This window comes from Carassius gibelio, chromosome B10, assembly GCF_023724105.1.
Source record: "Carassius gibelio isolate Cgi1373 ecotype wild population from Czech Republic chromosome B10, carGib1.2-hapl.c, whole genome shotgun sequence".
In the NCBI taxonomy this organism is placed as follows: Eukaryota; Metazoa; Chordata; class Actinopteri; order Cypriniformes; family Cyprinidae; genus Carassius; species Carassius gibelio.
In genome coordinates, this window is record NC_068405.1 from 23530490 (window position 1) to 23552607 (window position 22118).

At 34.5% G+C, this 22118-nt stretch overlaps 2 protein-coding genes across 4 annotated transcripts; one reads left to right on the forward strand and one right to left on the reverse strand.

Annotated features, from left to right (window-relative positions):
- Positions 1–3874: 3874 nt before the first annotated feature.
- On the reverse strand, positions 3875–15251 carry LOC127966546 (tyrosine-protein phosphatase non-receptor type 11). Of its 2 annotated transcripts, XR_008155647.1 has the most exons (17): positions 15014–15251; positions 13509–13631; positions 12643–12837; positions 12329–12521; positions 11765–11884; positions 11241–11354; positions 11024–11120; positions 10836–10915; positions 10601–10759; positions 9494–9625; positions 9259–9413; positions 8457–8524; positions 8229–8380; positions 7132–7244; positions 6334–6418; positions 5923–5984; positions 3875–5797 (listed from the first exon to the last, which is right to left on the reverse strand). XR_008155647.1 is itself a non-coding variant. In XM_052567603.1 (16 exons), exons 1-15 carry the CDS (start codon positions 15025–15027, stop codon positions 6349–6351), a joined length of 1785 nt encoding a protein of 594 aa, XP_052423563.1. In that variant the 5' UTR covers positions 15028–15251; the 3' UTR covers positions 3875–5797; positions 6334–6348. The 2 variants fall into 2 exon arrangements, 1 of the variants encoding a protein (XP_052423563.1); XM_052567603.1 differs by lacking the exon at positions 5923–5984.
- A 1115-nt stretch (positions 15252–16366) lies between these two features.
- On the forward strand, positions 16367–20982 carry LOC127966685 (transmembrane emp24 domain-containing protein 2). Of its 2 annotated transcripts, XM_052567852.1 has the most exons (5): positions 16367–16672; positions 17499–17691; positions 18506–18526; positions 19002–19109; positions 20066–20982. In XM_052567852.1, exons 1-5 carry the CDS (start codon positions 16493–16495, stop codon positions 20188–20190), a joined length of 627 nt encoding a protein of 208 aa, XP_052423812.1. In that variant the 5' UTR covers positions 16367–16492; the 3' UTR covers positions 20191–20982. The 2 variants fall into 2 exon arrangements, with proteins under 2 accessions (XP_052423812.1, XP_052423813.1); XM_052567853.1 differs by lacking the exon at positions 18506–18526 and having other exon boundaries at positions 16371–16672.
- Positions 20983–22118: the final 1136 nt, after the last annotated feature.

Here is a 22118-nt window from a genome sequence, read left to right on the forward strand (position 1 = left end):
GTCCACAAAATGTTCCTCCATTTCTCTTTAGGCCAGTTGATGTGTTCTTTGGCAAATTGTAACCTCTTCTGCACATGCCTTTTTTTTAACAGAGGGACTTTGCGGGGGATTCTTGAAAATAGATTAGCTTCACACAGACGTCTTCTAACTGTCACATTACTTACAGGTAACTCCAGACTGTCTTTGATCATCCTGGAGGTGATCATTGGCTGAGCCTTTGCCATTCTGGTTATTCTTCTATCCATTTTGATGGTTGTCTTCCGTTTTCTTCCACGTCTCTCTGGTTTTGCTTTCCATTTTAAGGCATTGGAGATCATTTTAGCTGAACAGCCTATCATTTTTTGCACCTCTTTATAGGTTTTCCCCTCTCTAATCAACTTTTTAATCAAAGTACGCTGTTCTTCTGAACAATGTCTTGAACGACCCATTTTCCTCAGCTTTCAAATGCATGTTCAACAAGTGTTGGCTTCATCCTTAAATAGGGGCCACCTGATTCACACCTGTTTCTTCACAAAATTGATGACCTCAGTGATTGAATGCCACACTGCTATTTTTTTGAACACACCCCTTTCAACTAATTCAACTAATTGCCCAATTGCACAGCCTTAAGAGCGTGCATATCATGAATGCTGGGTCTCATTTGTTTTCTGAGAATCTACTGAACCTACTGGTAACTTGTTTGCCACGTAGCAATAAAAAAATATACGAAAAACCTTGATTATTCTGGTTAGTCACATTGTACTGCTATTATTTTGAACAATACTGTATATAGCTATTGTTTAGTTAATTTTAAAACATCAAGTTAAACTTAATTAAAATAAGAAATACTGAAAATTTGAAAATTTGCTTAAATTGTATACGTTTATTTTATTTCACATATACTGAAAGTGTGATCACTTGTGACTGTACCTTGCCTGCTGCTGTTTAAAAACATGCCCATCATGGTTCAGGTTCCCCTTGACATGACATTCACTCTGTAACTCTTTCATTCAGCTGCTGATCTCAGGTCAGAGATCTGCTGTTCAGGGGTCAAGTGAAATGAAAGTGGAAGATGAGAGTGAGCAGAATGAGAAAATGCTTCACATAAATCAAAAGCATCTCAAGAGACACATGAGAGAGTTAACAGCCTCACATCGCTGAGCAGGAGAAGAATGAAGACACTGACTGAACAAGAGACAAAAAAATGACAGCGACAGAGTGATCTGCTTGCTGTCTGACTCTTCACTACTGCTGTTCCTAATTCTTATTTTATTTACATGTTTACATTCAACTGAGACTGCCTTGCTCTCAGTTTTTGAAGCCCTAAGACTGGCAACAGCAGTTTCCAAATCTTCAATATTTATCTTGCTGGATCTGTCCACTGCTTTTAACACGGTTAACCACCAGATCCTCCTCTCAACCCTACTGGCACCAAAGGGCATCTCAGGAACCACACTTTAATGGTTTAAATCTCACCTATCAGATAGGTCCTTCAAAGTATCTGGGAGAAGTGAGTTGTCCACGTCGCAATAACTACTGGGGTGCCTCAGGGCTCAGTTCTTGGACCACTTCTCTTCTCTGTCTTCATAGTTTCAATAGGTTCTGTCATTCAGAAATTTGACTTTTCATACCACTGCTATGCTGATGACACTCCACTCTACCTCTCATTCCATTCTGATGATCCGACGGAAGCTGCTCACATCTCAGCATGTCTAACAGATATTTCTTCCTGGATGAATGACCATCACCTTCAACTCAACTTTGCCAAGACAGAACTGCTTGTGGTTCCATTATTTCTTCACAATTTCACCATCCAGTTAGGCACATCAACCATAATTCCTTCCAAAACAGCCAGAAACCTGGAGTTATGATTGATGATCAGCTGATTTTCTCAGACCACATTGCTAAAACGGTCCGATCCTGCAGATTTGCTTTATTCAGCATCAAGAAGATCAGGCCCTTTCTTTTGGAACATGCTACACAACTCCTTGTTCAAGCTCTTGTTCTGTCGAGGCTGGACTATTGCAATGCTCTCAAATAACACGACAGAATATATATATGTATTATTTGTACCAGTGACTCTCTGTGTCCTTCATCTGGTCCTGAATCTCCACATGCTGTTTAAGTAGAGCCGCTCTTCACTGTCAAACACAGGACTGCATCTCTAGACAGACGGCAGATTAACCTTTTCCTGCTTTATCAAGACGCCAGTCAATAACATCTTGTGGCTCCTCAGGGTCCGTGTCCTCGTCTGCTCTGAATATCTCATGTGTTAGGATCTAAAGGTTCTGCCATAATTAAACCTCAAAGATAACTAGCAGGTGATTATTCTCAAGTACAAAATAATTTCTAAAAACGCCCACCACCCCCCCAAAAAAAACATCAAAAGATTATATTTTTTTCTACTATTAGGTTTGGTGTAAAAATAGATAAAAGCAACTGAATCTAAATCTTTATTTTGTGATTTAAACCATAAAAGTTGGATGTAATGAAATGCACCAACATGTGCACAACGTTGCATTAATAATTAACACTCGTGTTGTTTTAATTATAACCCAGATTTTGTTTTCAAAACTCATGAGAATTAATACAGTATTTAGTAACGTTTCATTTCACTCCAAAAAACAAAAAGGGCACTAATAATTCAATAGTTCATAAAGTAAGAGTTTTATGGCTATAAAATAAATGTGGAGAAGCACAGATGATTTGATCTTAATGATAAATATTTTGAGTCCATACTGAGACATGGTCATTATGATTAAAAATAAATATAAATAGTAAACTAATTTCAAAAAGCATAAAATAAACATGAACTAAAACAAAACTTATTATATTTTAGCTATTTTATTTTTCATTTTCATGTAGTTTAACATGACTAACTACTAATAACTAAAAATAAAATTACTAAACTAACACACAACAAAACTACCAATAATTTAAATGAAAAAACTTCAAAAACACACACACAAAAAAAAACTAAAACGTTAAACTTAAAAACATGACGAAAACCCAACAGTCACTAAATTCAACTAAACTACAAAAAAGTCAAAACTAAAAATGAAAAATTAAACTAAAATATATATTAAAACTTGAAAACAATAAAAATGACAAAAACATGCAACGAAATTACTAAAACTTTACAGAAAAATAAAATCTAAATATTAAACTATAACATAACAATGATACTAAAATTCTGAGATTGCAGAATTTTGTATATTTGCATATCTGAGCAGTTTAAGAATTTAATATCTCTTCTGAAGCAGAGGATTGACGTCTTTTCCTCAGGAGAAACATCCGAGAAGCTCCAGGCTTCAGCCAAAAATTCTGGCTTGTATATGAAACAATTGAAAACCCTGTGGTTTTTCACATTGAGCTTTTACTTTGCTTATAGCAAGCAGGTTCACCTCGAGAACTTGCAGCTTCCCAGGAAAATCCAGATCTGCAGGTCTGAGAGTTTAATTCACGGGCCTGCAGTGAAACGGCTGCACAACATCAAATTAGAGTCCAGCGCATCAAAATCAACTAGCTTCGGCCCATTGCTTTTTGCCATCTTATTACATTTAATTTGAGATTTTTTCAAAGTGGTCATGGAACAAAAATAATATTGTTTTGCAGAGTATTACCTGTTATATGATAACTCCCAAACCAACAATGTGGATTATTGTAATGTTTTTATCAGCTGTTTGGACTCTCATTCTGACGGCACCCATTCGCTGCAGAGCATCCATTGATGAATGCTACATTTCTCCAAATCTGATGAAGAAATCAATACGTTCATCTACGTATTAGATGACCTGAGGGAGAGAACATTTTTAGCAAATTTTCGTTCCTTTAGATTCATCCATGCACCAATCAAAGTCAATCACAGATTACAGTGAATAAACAGGACTCGATGAAGAGGTGAGCTTCTTGTTTATTGTTATCAAGGAGTTCATGTTGGTTAATTGCATTGCTAGCTGAACAACACGATCAACCCTATTAGCTTCTGTAAGGCTCACCGTCTGGCACGAGAAGAAATGCTGCTGGGTTAAACATACAGTATATCTTAATGGCAATTACATATGTTTAGTAAGTACATTCTCCTCTACAAGATATTCATGTACAATATACAAGTTTTAAAAATATAGTTTGCATTGAGTTCCACAACCGTTTCGTTCTCTTCACGATGACAAAAATTCACATTAGTTGCTTTGGATCGTAATGCTTTCCGTGTAGCGAAGAGGACCGTGACATTTTTTTGTTGGTTTCAAAAGAAAGTAAAGGAAGATAACTGGTCACCAACACACAGGAACATGTGTCATGTTTACAAGAAACAAAAAACATGGCAGAAACAGAAGACTGGACTTGAGAAAGCAAACAAACAGCGGTTTTGTTTGCAAGACACAAAAACGCTCACGCACTTCAGGACGATAAACACACTACAGTACGCCGAATACATGATGGGCTGAGCTCGTCGTCTGCCAGAAAACCAATGTTATAAACATGCAAGGAATCAACTATCAAGATGAAGAAAGCAAGAAAGTCAAAGCCAGATAATAAGAACGTAACGGTGATCTTAAGACAAATGGTTATGAAGGAAGAAGCACTTGCGAAAACATTAAAAAAACCATTTATGAAATACTGCTGATGCTGAACACGAGAAAAGCTTGGTTTAGTGAAGCTTGCAAAATCTACAAAAGCCAAAAAGTTAGCATCGCAAGAAAACAAAGGCATGTGACCTGGCAAAACAAATCCAAAAGTCAAGTTTGTCCATCATAGAGGGCCTGAATAACACTTTAAAACCCATAAATATATCCACAGCTCTTTACAAGCAGAAATCCCCCAGGGTTACGAATGTGCAGTCATTCTTAAAACAGTGATTTGGAAATTAAGTTCATACGCTGCTTTGACGTAAATATATATATATTTTTTAAAAGACAGCAAAATCATAAAAAAATAATAAGAAACAGATTTTGCAGTCAAGCCAAAGCAGCTGCTGGGTGGCCTGATGCAACAGAACAATAATTCATTAACACAAACAAGCCAGTGACACGGACGTTTTGTCCCACGGAAGAGTCAGGACGTCACTCTTGAGGGGGGTGAAAAAGGCAAACCGAGGGTGTGCTGAAGTTCTCCTGCCGTTTGGAGCAAAGTCTTAAGGATGCTGGGCTTAAACTGAAGGCAGAGGCTGTGAAAGTGGACTAGAATGATTCGGATCCTCTGATCTGAATTTAGCACTAGCACTAGAATGGCACAAACAGGACATTTTTACAGATTATAACATGAATGAACTGTATTGGAAAAATGAGGTGCATCTCTTTCACTTGCCGAGGAAAGGGATGCACCTCATTCTTTTTTTGCTTCTCTTCTGATCCCAATTATTTTAGCAAAGGCATATGTGATGATAGTGTCCATTTTCAGTTTGAATATCACACTCGATGTCTTCCAGAAAGCGTTCTTGCTTTGTTTAGGAGAAATGGAAAAAGAAATGACAATGTAAGAGCATAAGCTTTTCCCACACTCGCTAAAAGTAGCCTGAATCGATTTCAGAAAACTCCACAGCTAAAAAAAAAAAAAAAACATGATTTCGCAGGGGCTGTTTTGGGTTTATTCTGTATAAGGCTTCATGATCGTCACAGTGGTTTCTTAGTGTGGGGTTAAAAGGCTACGTAGCTGGAAGGAGAAATGAGATTCACTCCATCCACATGTCTCTGAGCTCGTGTTGACCGGTCTCTGGAATGTTTTTTTTTTTTTACGTCTTTTTTTGTCATCTCTCGGTTTAGTCATGATCACTTCTTAGGTGTTCAGGAGCGTCTGGCAACAACAGAAACCGTTTATTCTGTGAATAAAAAAAAAAGAAAGAAAGATACACATCATTACTGGACTGAAATGAGCCAAAACAAACACTTAAAAGCCTATTCAATGACTGAACACTTTTATTTACAAAGGTGAACGTTTGGAAACCTGCATTGCAGATGGACGTAGAGCTGTTACTATTGTGTCTTCATGTACAAGCAACATCAAATCTATAGTATCCAAGCAGAAATGACTTTTGGGTGAATAATGTCATTTTGACCCTTGTATTATGCTAAAAAGTCAGCGTTCCTACTCAGAAATGTAAAAAAAGGTTTACAGTTAACTGTGAGGAAAACTCAGTGAGACTCAGTAAAACTCAGTAAGTTTTAGTCCAATGCAATAACATTAACTAGGCAATTCGTCTCCGAGTCAAAAAGACACAGTAAGTGTTAATACGTTTTTTATGTCAATAGGCCTCTAAAATATCTAAAAACAAATTTAAATGTGTCAAAATACTAAAAAAACAGTTGAATCCGGAACATACTGTGATGTTTTGTGGCCAAGAGTGAGTCGTCGTACCTGTGAGTTTAAGTCTCATCTGTGACTCTTCTGCTGTTGCATGAGACCCACATTCTCATAGACTCGAGAGCTGTCGTCCCTCATGCTGAAAACACACAGATTTACATCTTAACCAGACAGCATGGGACAACTTCACAACTTATTATAGCTGGCATGAAATCACAACTGACCCTATTTTTCTAATGCATGTTGCTGGTCTTACTGTAAACTATTCATCTGTGCACAAACAAACTATTAAATGTTAATTTTCAGTTTACTTTTATCTGTTTGCGTTTATAGATTGTGATTACAATCCACTTATATACACAGTTGTATTACTACCTATATATGTATCATATTCTGTTTTTACAGAAAGGATTGTTCATATAACATTCACCTGGTTTATATAACTAAAACCATGGTGAAAATATGTTTTTTTTTTTTCAGCCTGTTAACATTATTTTTTTTATGGAGTAATGAAAACATAAATCCAAGTTCTATAAAAAGCTGTAAAATTCACCAGATTAAAGAACTTTGCATCTGGTTTTATCCAGTTTTCAGATTTGTTCTGAAAATGTATGCAAATGAGTGCATATTTAATATGATAATACATAATCCTTGTATTTAAATAACATGTCATGTTTCCAAATCAAACTTTAGATTTGGAAATATTATTTTATACAATTAAAACAAAACGTAGGGAAAAAAAAGGTATTTAAATATCTATTGCTTCATTTGCCATTTATTTCTCAGACACTATTTCTCTATGAAATGAATGAAATAGTGTGTGTGGAGAGCAATGGTCAGGTGTGTTCTCACTCGGCACAGGTTGGTGTTGGCGTGCACGGTGGCAGAGGACTCTGATCTCCTCCGGTCAGGTCAGAGAGAGAATATTTGATGTTGGTGTACTCGCGTCCTTTAATTTTACTTTTCTGAAAGTCAAAACAAACAGTCATTTTGGGAACACTGCAAACCTGCACCCTTTTGCTCCTATTTTCGTTAATCTGTTGTCAACAAAAGAGAAGCTTTAAAGTCTCCCACGAATTTTCCTACAAAATAAAAGAGTTATTGTTTGGATATGAATAGATTAAGACACATTGTTCTATAAAATACCATTATTATTACTTTATATTATTATGCCATTTATATTTTACAGTTAAACAGTATTAATACTACACAAAAATTATATTTCAATTTTTTTATTATATTTTGTAATTTTCTAACGTAGCAGTAGAAATAATAATAATAATAACAATCATAATTAAACAATATTTAGTATTATTGTTTTACAGTGATATTGCTATAAAATAAAATTGTGCAGCCCTACAAATAACCACAGCAAACATGGAGCAAATAAAAAAAAAATACAAAAACTTTATTATTATTCAATCAAAACCGTCCATGAGTCTAATTCATGTTTTTAACATGGAATATCTACACCGTTTTGCTCCTCTATTAATAAATCTGTTAAGCTTCCAAGTATCACAGCTATATGGTTTAAAGTTTAGAAAAAATGAATAAATTAAGACAGCCAAAATATTATAATATTTTTGCTATTCTGTAAAATAACATTTAAATTATCATTTTATACTACATTTACATTTTTGTTTTGTAAAAATAAATATTATTTCGTATTTTATGCACATAAGATTTTTTTCTTAAATACTTTTTTTTTTACAGTGTAATATTAATGTGTAATAGTAATATTACAATTGTTACATCTCGATTCGTTTTACTTTGTAAAAATGTTTTGGTAACAGTAATAATCATTATAAAAAGAATAACTATCGTCATTTCACAGGCTTATTAATCTAAAATCAAATGAAAAAAAGCCCAGTTTGCAGCCCCTTGCAGAAGCTCTATAATATCAATAGAGTGAAATGTCTCTCCTCAGTGAATACAAGCGTCGCACACACCTGCTCCTCCTCTATGCGGCGCTGTAGGGTCTCAATATAATGCTGCACAGCCATGTAGATGAAGCGATACTGGGCCTCTGTCTGCACCATTCCTGAACGCTGAGATCGCACCATCTGGATAGTCTTGGGCACGTCGATATCACAGTCCACTCCTGCACAACAGACTGCAGGTCAGATCGAACTATACATAAAGATGCTACTGTGGCATCAACATATAAGGAACTTTACCCTTTTCTCTGATGATGTCTATTAAAATATCAATCACGATAAAAGTTCCTGTCCGTCCAATCCCAGCACTGCAGGAGAATCAGAAACACAAGTTTAGAATCAACACACACACACTCGCCTGATGATGAAAGTACTTGTACTAATGTTTCAAACTAAAAGTCGAACTTAATGTCTAACTAAAAGAATTAAATGCCACAACTGTTTTCATTTTTTTCAATCTTAAACATCAGCCCATGCAAGTCTTGGTTCCTGCAGAGTTTAAAGTTAAATTTAAGACCTAATGAAAGAAACTGAAGGAATACATTGAAGGGGATATGTTTTCTTAATGCCAGTGTATAGGAAGCACACAATAAGCTGAATTAGAAAAAATTCAAAGTTTGAAAATACAGCATCCAAGTCTTGAGACAAGTGAAACCGATCAAAATGCATTGAGTTTATGGTTAAAACTAGAGCAAATATCCACCAGTGGGCTCGGAAAAATCAACTTGATTCAAAGGGAAAACATTAATTCTTCATAGACTTTTTTTTTTTCTTGTTTTAACCATAAACATGCTTCTTTTTCTTCAGTTTCTCAGAATACTAGACATCAAAACTTAGGCAAATGTAGTTTAATTTAAGGATGTTTAGATATTGTTATTGTAAAAAAGACAAAAATACTTTGGAGAGTTTTCATTTTTTTGCAGTGCATGCAACCATGAATTTAAGACTTTCTGTATTTATTCAAGGCCTTAATTTGTGCAAGGGTGCATTAAGCCATTTGAAGACCCACAGAACCCTTAGTTTTAGATTGTGTTCTCATAACCTGCAGTGCACCACGATGGCTCCAGCCCCGGTTATGCTCTCCTGCTTCATTTTGACCTCTTCCAGGAAGTCCAGCACGCCTCCAGGGTCTCCGGGCACACCGTGGTCAGGCCAGGCGCGGAAATGATACTGCCACACTGTACGCTCAGTATTACCCTAAAAGATCAGACAGAGCCCAGGTGTTAGAGAAAGACTCCTGCATTCTGTGTTGATGTTAGCATTTCGGTTGACTTTACCTGTCCAACTTTCGACAGCTTCAGCTCTCGCAGGGTGTAATCGTGCGCCACTGTTTCCTTCACGTTCCGCACACGCATGGCTCCATACTCCTTCAGCGCAGACACGTCAGGCCAATACTTCACACACTTACTCTGTGAAGAAAAAAACAATTCATTTCAGAATATTTCAGCTAGCAATGAACTATTAATACAATCCTGGATATGGCTTCGTGCAACTATCAAATCAACTAAGGCTGTGATTTATTTCAATAAATACATGCACTAGATATTTCAGAATGAAAAATATGTGCCAACCAGCTCTCTAAATTTCGGTGGAAGATTTCTAGTAAATTTCCAGAATGTTTTGAAACTTTCAGAAAGTTTTAGAAATTTACTGGAATTTTTCCACCCCTCTGAAACACTAGCTGTCAGCAAATGAACTTTAAAGTCTCTAATAAATAACAAGGTTTGAAAGTTAAGACAGCTATAAATATTAGTATATTAATGTTTTTCTGTAAAATGAGAAGTATTTCTATTACTTATAATTTTCTCATTTTGTATTAGATTTTGTATAAACTCTTTAGTTGTTGTTGCTATTGTTATTATTTATTACCATTATTGTATTGATATTTAAATCATATTCAAATATAAGGCAAATTTTGCATCCCTACAAACCATCACAGATATTATAGCTTTAGTTATTTGTTGTGCATATTGTCATTAGTATTAATCTTTTTTAATGCCTAGTTTTATGCATTTTTATTTTAGTTTAGGTATTTTAGCTCATTAAGAACTAAATAAACTACATAATTAAATTAATAAACTAGCCAAAATAATGTTTTATAAAAAATTGTATTTAAGTCATGTTTTATTGTTTTAAAATCTCAATTTGAATCATATATAAAGAACTACTAAATAAATTAGCAATAGATTTGTGTCCAAATTTTCCGGCTCTACTTTTGGCAACTCATTTTAAGTTAAGAAATATTAATTTTAGTACCATTCGAGATGTGTTTAAATTGGGTCAAAGTCTGCATGATTAGATATTTCTTTCAGCAACACAAAAATCAGTGCATGAACCATAAGGAAAATGTCTGTAACTGGTCCAGAATTTGGGAAACACCTCACCTTTCCCCGTTCCACTTCTTTCGTGGTCATAACGATGACTCGAGAGTTCTCCTGAAACACCATCCTCCAGAAGTCACTGATGGTGTTTTGCAGGCAGCCCTGAGTGGCGATGTAGCTCCTCTTCAGCTTGGAGTTGTTGCTCTTAGTCTCGATTTCAGGCTGGGGAACAAACAGAGAAAAAGTTACTACACAAACTTTCAATCGCTCTGATAGGACTTGAAGGCACCTTTATTACCATGATGATGTTGGCATTGATGTAGTCCAAGCCCGGTTCGTTCGTGTCACCGTCGGTCAGCACGACTCGCGTGTGGTCGACTGAGGAAGAAGAGGAGACACAGAGAAAACAGTATTACTGATATTGATGGCTCATGTGGTACATGTGGTTCAGAGTCCTGCAAGATGATGATGATGGTGTTCACTCACAGGGAAGAATGTTTTTATATCTGTTCTTGTTTTTGTTTTCTGGCCGCTGGCCATCTTTGCGACTGTACAGCAGTTTACACTCCTGCTGCTGAAGGGTCTGTGGACACAGTATTAAAAATGATCGTCAGAACTCCACCCTTTTCTGAATACATTGATTGATCAGTTAATCAGATCACTGCTTAATCTGGCACTAAACTGGGTGCTGATTGGTTCTCACCTCAAACTCCTCCCAGAATCCCTGCTTGACCTTATCTGTGGTCTCTGCCAGCTTGCTGAGCTCTCGAACCCGAATTTCGATCTCTGCTGCATTGATGCGGGTTGTGTTCAGAGGCTGCAAGAAACATAACACTGCATCTGAAAAACTCATATGTCAGGAAGAATCTTGTTCAATTCTCAAGTAAGTGTTCGAAAATGTGTAGTGAAAGAAGAGTCTCCTGTTCACCAAGACTGCATTCTTTTGATCAAAAATACAATAAAAACAGTAATATTGTGAAATATTATTATCAATTCAAATAACTAATTTCTATTTGAATATGTATTTAAAAAAAAATTATTCTTGTGATGCAACGCTGAATTTTAAAGCATCATTTCTGAATAAAAAAGTATTAATTTCTTAAAAAAATTAAAAAAAAAAAAACTGACCCAAATCTATTGAGCGTAAATGTATTCATTTAGCATATAATTTTGTGATTGACAAATACAACTCTAAATGCATCTTTACTTGAATGGTCAATCGCACACCTGTTTGAGCTGCAGGACTGTCCCCAGTGTTTCCACCATAGGGTTTTTCTTGTAATGCTCCACCAGATCTGTGAGCGAGTCGAATTTCTCCCCACCTCCAACATCATACTTCAGATCATGCTGAAAAAATAATGGTTATAGCCCAATTACATAAAACAAAACAGTTAAACAACTAAATAAACCAATTCAAACAAGTTTCCAATATAGACCGAGAACAAAAATTAAATAACACAAGAATGCCTTTTAGCCTAAATGTCTAAAGCATTGCTGATCAATAAATACATGCATAAATAGGTATGCATGTATATATTTGTTTATTTAACAGTGATGGTTTAAGAGCAGATGAATGTAGAAACAACTACTACTTTAAATCACAAAGAGTATATCACATAAGTTGCATCTTTTCATTTAACAAATTTTCCATTTATATTTTTTTAATCTATATTGCCTGAGGCCACTTAATGACTAGTTTGTTCTTTAAAACTTAGTTAACCATCCTTGCCCCTTTCTCATTTAAAAGAAAACACATTTGACATTCAAGTCAAAAGTGTAAGTTAACATTACCTGGCAGCGTATCATGACATGTGTGACTTTGGGTTTGCCGTCGCTGGTGTCCGTCTTGTCATCTCCGGTCCGTACGGAAAGCACAAAATCTCCTGGGTGACTCTGACTTTCTCTCACCAGAAAACTTCCATTCTTGCCCTTCTCTGTCAACAGCTTCTCGGCCTCACGACCAGAGAGGTGACCATGAAACCACCTTGCAGAAAAATAAAGGACAATGTCTGAGGAGTGTGTTCGAGTTCAGACGCCAATAAAAAAGCCTATAAAACACAATATCATGAAAGCACAGACAGATCATGAGCTAGGCTCGCGCTCACCTCTCAGAAGTGGGATCGGCACAGTTGAGAGGGTATTTGAGCTCAATGACGTCTCCGTTTTTTTCTTTCAGCTGTCCGTGATGTTCCATGTAATACTGCACCAGCTCAGCCAGGGTGGCAAACTTCTCTCCGCCGTACAGGTCATAATAGTCTCCCGTGTTTTGGATCTTAATGTGGGTGACAGCTCCATTTCGCCTAGTGAAGAGAAGAGCTTCACTTCAGTCTGCTTAAAACTTCAGATTAGTGTAAAATGTGTCACTAAATGTACATGCAAAATATTTACATGACTTAATTGCCTTGTCATCTACAGTGAAAATTATATTAGAGGTTGAAAAATTATGGTTTTGCAAGTAAAAATTATGAATTGTTATATAATTTATAGAAGGGCTCCACAATAAATTTATATTTGTCCATTGGCTATAAATCATAAAAACTTTTAATTTTGACTTTAGTACTGAGTAATCAACGGTAAAGGGTTTTCATTTAAGGGGATCAAAACTGAAAGAGTCATGTGGATATATTAAGCTACCAAGTCTCACAAACACCTAAACACTGACATAACCACACAGTACTGTCATTTTATGATGGATATCAATACTTTTTAAGGTAAAACGTTTAGATTGAAATTCACGTAGAGAGGTATATTAACATTATATCACTTAAAGATATACAGTTGTTAAATATACAGGCACATAATAGGAAAACGGAAACACTGTCAGTATTTTACGACAAATTTCTGCCCTTTTTTATTTACTTTTTAACATTTAAATTCAACAGGTTATTTTACAATGCAGTCAAGTGCATAAAACATGATATTTTGTATTAACATTCCCAGTCTAAATCCCGATTTGTCCGTCACCTCTTACCTGACAGACAGCGTAAAGTCTCCAGGGTTGCTTTTGCTGGGACGGGCCAAGAAACTGCCGTCCACACCACGAGTGAGGAGAAGGTTCTCCGCCTCTACTCCTGTGATGTTGGGGTGAAACCATCTACAGACACAATACAAACACTACACAGTCAACACTTCATCACATCAGATACTGAGTGTGGGCATTAACACTTTAGACAACAAGCAATACCTCTGCAGAAATTTACTTAAATAACAGAATCCATCATATGAAAAAAAAGATCATTCAGAATCAAATGCCAGAGATGCAGCTCAAAAATAAAATCATAATAGAACATTAAATATGAAGAGATCTGTGAAGTAATTTTGTTACTAATTTTGTTTGTTTGTTTTTAATAATATTTTGAAATTATTGCATTTTTATATATTCTATTTTAGTTACAGTTTTAGTAATTCTGTTGTGTTTTTGTCTTTTAAGTAGTTTTTGGTTTTTAACAATATTTTGAATTAGATTAATTTTTATATTTTATTGTAATTTTCGTTACAGCTTTAGCCATTTTTGGTTTTATTTTTTAAATAGTTTTAGTAATTCGGTTGTGTTTTTGTCATTTAAGCAGTTTTGGTTTTTTTTATATTTTGAATTAGATTAATTTTTATATTTTCTGTTTTTATTGTAATTTGTAAAAGAGTTTTAATCATTTTTATGCATTTTTTAAAATATATTTTATTAATTTTTATTCCCGTTTTAGTTATTTTTGTACATCAAGTTAAACTAAACTAAAATAATAAATGTAGCATCTGCAACCAGCTGAAAAAAAGTATTTTGTGTTTTATTTTATTTCATTTTATTTTTTTATCTATAATAACCCTAGACATTATTGTGCAATACAGTACAGTGACAACAAAACGATTGCAAGTCACAAATGCTACACAAATCATATGTTGTCAAATGTTTAGTAAAGTAAAGTAAAGCTTGCTTCAACAGTTTTTTTCTATTGCTATGACATTAAGCCAGTTTTAAATGTGTATTTCATTTTGCTTATATGATGAATTATGCCGACATCTATTCCTCTTTTTTTATCTATAATGCAGATTACATTGCAGATGACCCCAATAACTAACTTACAAAAAGAAACAAATTCAAACCACACATCTGTCATGTCATTTTCCAGTCATGTCATTTTCCAGTTGAACATCCCTATTTGTGGTTAAATCTACAATATGGCCTGCCAATCATTATCAGCAGATATGAAACAAGATCATTAAACAGATTTCAATATCCTAAAATCAGTGATTTCGAAGTAGCTCGTCTTTTAGACTCAAACATGTTTAGTCTCGCCCTGTTGGGTTTAAATCATTAAAACTTAAATTAAACACGTTATTTTCGAATTGTACACACTTGAAACACGTAAAAACAAACATTTGTTTGATTTATCATAAAAATAGGATGTCCGACAGTGATAATACATGTAAAATAAATGAGAAATTGACAGAATATCAGGTTTGTTTTGGCTTGTTCCTCACCTTCGGGATGTCATCGCTCCCTCAGTCTGTTTACTGTTATTTCACTCGCTTTCCGGGCAAAAAACTGCGTTTAAATCGACCGTCCCGTGGTCAGCGCGTCATAAGGCAGCGGGTTTCGCTCGGTTTGGGTTCGGACAGTCGGACATGAGTGAAGAAAATAACGGGAAAAGGGAGCGGGAACGCTAGGCCGCGGCGGCGGAGAGTTTCTGGAGTCGATTGGAAAAACGTCACCAAAGCTGCGACACACAGCGCGCGACGCGCCTCACTGACGCGCCCTCTAGAGGCGGAGACCAGAACAACAGAACAAAAAAATGTTATTAGATTTTAATTGTTTTTATTTATTTTTTGTCATTATCATGATTTTAGGTTAAATAACATTTTAAAGCAATTATGTGAAGTATAAAATAAAATTATTTTGTAAACATTAAATATAAAGGTCAAAATAGTATATACCATATAACGGTCGGTATAGTGAATATAACAGAATAAACATAAGAAGTGTTGTCATTAAAAAAAATAGTTTTAAACATATCAAATAAAGGGATATAACTAAAGCATATCACTGCCCCTTTCATTTTTATTATTGCAACATTTTGAACACCTAATCAAATGCAACCATAAAAACAACAATTATTGAAAATCAAATACTAAGATAAACATATTGCAATAATATTAACAGAGAACGAAAAATATACAAATCAATTAAAGGATAGATTTAAGGCTTTGTAATATTTTACAGTGTTTTTGTTTCGCTATTTCTAGTAAAATAATGAAGGTAGTGTCATATTTCTATTTCTATTTTATTTATTCTATTTTTACCTTTGTGGATAAACAATTATCTCTATTGTAGTAATACATAGGCTACATTTGTAATAATATTACATTGATATATTACATTTAATTCAAATAAAAATAAATTTTAACCACCATTATCAAAGAAAAATAAACTTTTTGTATTTTGTATTGTTTTTGTGTTCTTTTCAACAAAAAAGCCAAATCGCCCCGAAATAACTCTGTATAGATATAATAAAATAAATAGTTTCTGTACTTAGTTACTGTACTGACAATTCTAGTAAATGTATGTATCGTCTGTTTTACAAAAAAAAAAAAAAAATTATACATACACATACATATATACATATACATATATATACATATATATATATATATATATATATATATATATATATATATATATATATATATATATATATATATATTATAAACATTAATAATAATAAAATAATAAAGACAAAAAAAGTTTTACAAGATATAATCGGTGTCCGCGCTTTCGTTTTTTGCAAACGCGAAGTGCGTCCGGCGTTGTCGCCTTTTTGTCCGTTCGGACGACTCGTCTAAATCTTGACGTGGCATCATCAGCAGCGCAGCTAGCGCTTGTCAGTCTCCGCCTTTATCGGTCCAGCGCGGCGTAAAGTCTCTTTTATGGGTTTTATCCTCCACTAATACAGCGCACCAAACATGTTTACGTTCTCGGAACTCGTCGTGATCCTCTGCGCGCTGTCTTACACGGCGAGCGGCTATTTTGTGAGCATCGACGCTCACGCGGAGGAGTGTTTCTACGAGCGCGTGAACTCGGGCACCAAAATGGGCCTAATGTTTGAGGTCGCCGAGGGAGGATTTCTGGACATCGACGTGGAGGTGAGCATCAAAATGTACTTGTTGTATTGATAAATGTCATTGATGATTAACGATAAGCCATAATGGAGTTTGCATGTGTCGCTCTCTGCACGCGCCAGATGGTGGATGAAGCCGGAAGTGAATTAGTGATTATTATTGCTTACAAACTAGGTTTTATACAGTCTTAACGTTGGTTATTGTTGATGACGTTTAGAAGGGTAAAGGTGAAAGAAAGAGTACTCTGGTTTTGTTTGGTCATTATTTTGCGTCCACCAGATGGTTGTTAAACACAAATAACATGACTGCGCTATTACCATGATTTTAGTTTTGTACCATTTGTAATCCAAAAGTTTTTTTTAGTAACGTTACTTTAGTTATTTTTAAAGCGCCATATATACAGTGATGGCCAAAATGATGAGAACACTAGTATTTCCAGCCGCTAAAATTGATTTTAAGTCAGATATTTCTATCTTTTGCTGTATTGTGTCATTAGGAAATATCAGGTTGCATTCCCAAATATAAATTTTTGCCATGCATTGTAATAATCTAGTGAGATTTCTGGCTGACAGCAGCCAGTGCTCCACACAGAGATCTGATCTGATCATCATCAGTCTGTCTGGAATAACATGAAGAAACAGAACAAACTGAGACAGACTCAATCCAGAAGAACTGTGGCTACATCTACAAGACAGTTTGTAGCTGTTGGAAATATTAGTGTTTTATTCATTTTGGCCAGCAGTGTATATGCACACATGGATATTGTTAACTGTATATAGTGTCTATCTGTGGGTTTTTTGTAAAGTTGTGAGCACCTGTCAATGCCTCATGTATTGTTTGTCCTGAACAGATAACAGGTCCGGACGGGAAGCAGATCTATAAAGGAGACCGCGAGTCCAGCGGGAAGTATTCTGTAGCCGCTCATATGGACGGAACCTACAAGTTCTGCTTCAGCAACAAGATGTCCACCATGACCCCGAAGATTGTGATGTTCACCATCGACATCGGCGAGGCACCCAAAGGACAGGACATGGAGACAGAGGGTGAGCACATGGACTGATGCAGGGCTTTCTTTCTCTCTTTTTCTCCATATGGCAGAGTTCTCACGGTCACAGAAAACCTGGGAGCTTTCGGGCAACTGGAAAAGTCATGGAAAATAAAGTATTTGTGGAAACCTCTATAATGAATGTTAGGTTTTCTACCCAGTTCTACAATATTTCAGTTGCCTTGAAATTGATTTCTATAGGCCTATATCAGGATTATTATAGTTGACAAAAAAAAAGAAATTATATAAAAGTAACTGCAAATCGAATGTCAAAAAACATTTCATTTTAGCTAGTTATTTCTATTTTTATTTTAGTGTGATTTGACTAACTAAAATTTTAAAACGAAAATAAAATGATCAACAAAAATAATCCTAAAAGTTTAAAATGAAAATATGTGATGTAATCGAGTATTTCAATCTCAAGGCATGAATGTGAACAAAAACGATATTGACATATAAAAAATTACTTTAACGAAAATGAAAAATTCTAAAATAAAATTCTCTGAAATCTCAAAACTAATTGCAAAAATCCAAAATAAGTTTTTGTTTAATTATACATATGTGTGGGTGTCTGTATTTATGTATATTTAAATGCACACATACAGTATATGTTTTGAAATATTAAACATTTATAATATTGTAAATATATAAAAAAAAACGTATTTTTCTTATGCATAAATTGCATGTTTTTATTTATATATACATAATGAATATGCACTAATTTTAATATATTATTTTGTACTTCTACAGTGCTGAATGTATGTTTTAACATGGGTTTTTTTGCCTCTAACATGGCTTTCTTCCCTGTTCAGGAGGTGGTGACAGCTGGGATGGTAGGAATAGACCATACAGATCTGTATAGATAACATTTGTTGAGTTTTAAAACTGAAATCTAACAGCATCTGCACTTACATTGGCACCTGTGTGTATAAAGACTGTGTGAGGAATGATCTGAACATTTCACTCACTGATGAGCTCCTAAAACTGCTGTTGAAGCCTAAAGACAGAACAGTGTGGATTTTGTTTTACAGCTATAACACGAATGGTTGTGTTTTACCATAGTAGAGGTTTATTTGAAGGTCTCAATGCCTGTTTTGAATTTTAACTATGCCATTCTGGTATTTATCTTTTATTCTCTATATGTAAGTGTTTTTATGAATGTTATCCGCTGTTTATGACCTGTAAACTCATGCATGAGGCGTGCACACTTTTATACGGTTTATGAAAATTGGAGGCTTTGTATTTGCATGCTGCGTGCATGTTGTTGATACAGTCATCACGAGTAAATTGCTATTAATTTATTTCCAGCTCATCAGAATAAGCTGGAGGAGATGATCAATGAGCTGGCGGTGGCCATGACCGCAGTCAAACACGAGCAGGAATACATGGAGGTCCGAGAGAGAATACACCGCGCAAGTAAGACATCCGCACTAACCACGTGACCACAGTCACTGTCATGACTCATGATGTTAAGCAATCATTATTTTGCAGGGTTTTGAACCCAGGAAAAATATGCAAGTTTAAATGCACTTTGAATTATTATTATTATTATTGTTATTTTAATTGTAATGATACATGAACCCAGCTATAACGTTGTGCATGTTTAAATGGCTTATTTTATTTTGGCAGTACATTAACCCAGCTATAAGATGCATGTTTAAATGCCCTTTGAATTATTATTATTGTTGTTGTTGTAATTTTTACCTGACATGAACCCAGCCATATGTATGTTTATATAGTCTTTGAAATATTATTATTATTATTATTATTTAAATTTTAATGCTACATGAACCCAGCTATGATGTTTTGCATGTTTTAAATGGCTTTTTAAAAATAATAATTATTAATAGTATTATTTTATTTTGGCAGTACATTAATCCAGCTATAAGATGCATGTTTAAATGCCCTTTGAATTATTATTATTATTATTATTGTAATTTTTACCTGACATTAACCCTGCCATATGTATGTTTATATAGTCTTTTTAAAATATTATTAATATTATTTTAATTTCATTTCAATTTCAGTTTTGCATGTTTTAAATGGCTTTTTAAAAATAATAATTATTAGTAGTATTTTATTATGGCAGTACATCAGTCCATCTATAATATGCATATTTAAATGGTTTAAATTTTTTATTTCGACATGACGTGAACCCATCAAAAAATATAATTGTTGAAATGGCCATTTGTTTCATTTATTTATTTATTGGACGCATTTGTGTTTACATGGACATTGGAATTAGTTAATCATTTTTATTTTGCATGACAAAGAGCTAAAATGCATATTTAAATTGACCTTGAATTATTACTGTTTTATTCATTAATTGATCCATTTTGACCTTGCTGTCTGATTGTGTCTGTGTCCTCTAGTCAATGACAACACGAACAGCAGGGTGGTGCTGTGGTCCTTCTTTGAGGCTCTGGTGCTGGTGGCCATGACCCTCGGACAGATTTACTACCTGAAGAGATTCTTTGAAGTGCGGAGAGTCGTATAAAACCCTGTCTGTGTTCCACAACATAAACGCATCGAGTCCAAGATTTACCAGTTGTATGAACTGGATGTCCAATTCAACAGAGATGGAAAGAACTTGGTTGTCCGCTAGTCCACCAGTTTGTGTTTTGGTTTTTCTTTGCCCCAGTTGTAGTTCTCTTCATTGTTTGTTTTGGTAAAGGGTGTGATTTTGAATGAATTAACTGAGTTTGTTTTAGCCTGACTTGTTTTGTTTTTTGCTTTCTGTTTCTTCTCCAGTACTGTTACAATTGCACATTACTCTGAGAATGAAGTAAAGGTGATGATGTGGTATTGCCCCGATACAAGAAAATGGAAATAGCATGATGTAATTAAACCATAACATGAACAATGCTGTGAGCGAATGGGACGTCTGCGGTCGCTGATATAAGTGTCATGAAATATCACCGCGAGCACATTTCATGTATTTTCACTGTTCATTATCAGATTTAGTTATGCCTACAACAACCTCCATGGCTCATATTTAAACCTGATGCTGGTGAAGCGTTAAAATGACTGCTTAGTTACTTTTGCAGATTTTCTGGTGTGTTTTTTAAACGTTTAGGCCCAATTTGTTTTCAGTCTCTTCAAACAGGAAGTACTTTATGTAGTTTTGTACTGTTTTTGTTGTCTAAACCAAATCTTAAATTAAAGAAAATGCTAAATAATTTGGCTAAGACTACTGGTGAACTGATGATAAAACTGTAAAGCTCATAAGTTCAACGAAAATGTATGTCAAATATGGATTTGATTTAATAAACATGAAACGTTCTTAAAATGTCTCCCTTTTTATTGTTTGTGTAGATTGGGATGAACAACATGGAAACTCGCAGATAAAATGTAAGTCTAACTGACATGTATTTGATAATTATGTATTTATGTCTTTTTTTTTTCATTTATTGTCGAGGCCGCTGTGTGAATATAATATAGATGACGTTGTCACGTGGAAGCCGTTTCTTTTCTCATCGCTGATAACTAGACGCCTCATTGGCCGCTTTGAGCCGTTGCCGCGATACGTCAACGCGTCCGCCATGTTGGTGAGGGCAAGACTGCCTTAAAACAAATGAAAGTAAACGGGGGAGCTGTTTTTTTTTTACCTATTTAGTTAGGTTTGCAAAAATATAAATTGAAAGCTCACATTTGTCTCACTTGTTGATTTTTTCGGTTTACAAATCTGTTAATTTAGTATAACTTTGACATATTCATGTAATGTAATTTGAATGTACGTTACTTGATATGTAGTTGTTTTATTGCTTTCTCTGTGTTCAATCCCAACATTTTTCTTTCTTTTTTTTCTCTCTTTCTTGTGTCTCAGGTCAGAACACAGCTCATTCCCTTTGAAATACTGGGATAAAATCTAAATAATACATCTTTAAATACTAATAATTTACTATCGTTGAGAAAATGTAATAAAACAAGTAAATACAAATCAAAAAGTGACATACTTGTAGTCTGCTTTTTATTTTGATTGCACTATAGCCTACAGATGAACTCCACAACAAATAATAACACATGTAACTGATGAGGCTATGGATCCAGTGAAAATGAAAATATGCACCGATACAGTGCACAGTAGAAATATAGTAAAAGTGATATGTTATATTAAAAAGTATATGTAGTACAACTTAAAGTAAAGTGAATAATATGAAAAGCGAGTACAACGGTACAATAACATACCGGTATGTGATATAATAGATTTATAATAGCATAAAATTATATGTATAATATGAATAATACCATAATAAATAACTGAACAACAATAGGTTAATAATAGCAAGAAGAATATGTAATATAAAGGGTGGAATAATAAAGAATAGACAAAAATTTATAAATTAAAGAGTAAAATAAAAACATTTGAAATGTAATTTTAAAATACCATTTGTGTAATAATTATTAATAAAATTAAGACACAAC

Coding starts and splice junctions, on each gene's coding strand:
- LOC127966546 (XM_052567603.1), bottom strand. Junction 12,838..13,508: donor GACTTTACGCTGTCTGTCAG/GTAAGAGGTGAC, acceptor TCTCTTCACTAG/GCGAAATGGAGCTGTCACCC. Junction 12,522..12,642: donor GCCGATCCCACTTCTGAGAG/GTGAGCGCGAGC, acceptor TTTTTCTGCAAG/GTGGTTTCATGGTCACCTCT.
- LOC127966685 (XM_052567852.1), top strand. CDS start 16,493: ATGTTTACGTTCTCGGAACTCGTCGTGATCCTCTGCGCGCTGTCTTAC. Junction 17,692..18,505: donor ACAGGACATGGAGACAGAGG/GTGAGCACATGG, acceptor TTCCCTGTTCAG/GAGGTGGTGACAGCTGGGAT. Junction 19,110..20,065: donor AGAGAGAATACACCGCGCAA/GTAAGACATCCG, acceptor TGTGTCCTCTAG/TCAATGACAACACGAACAGC.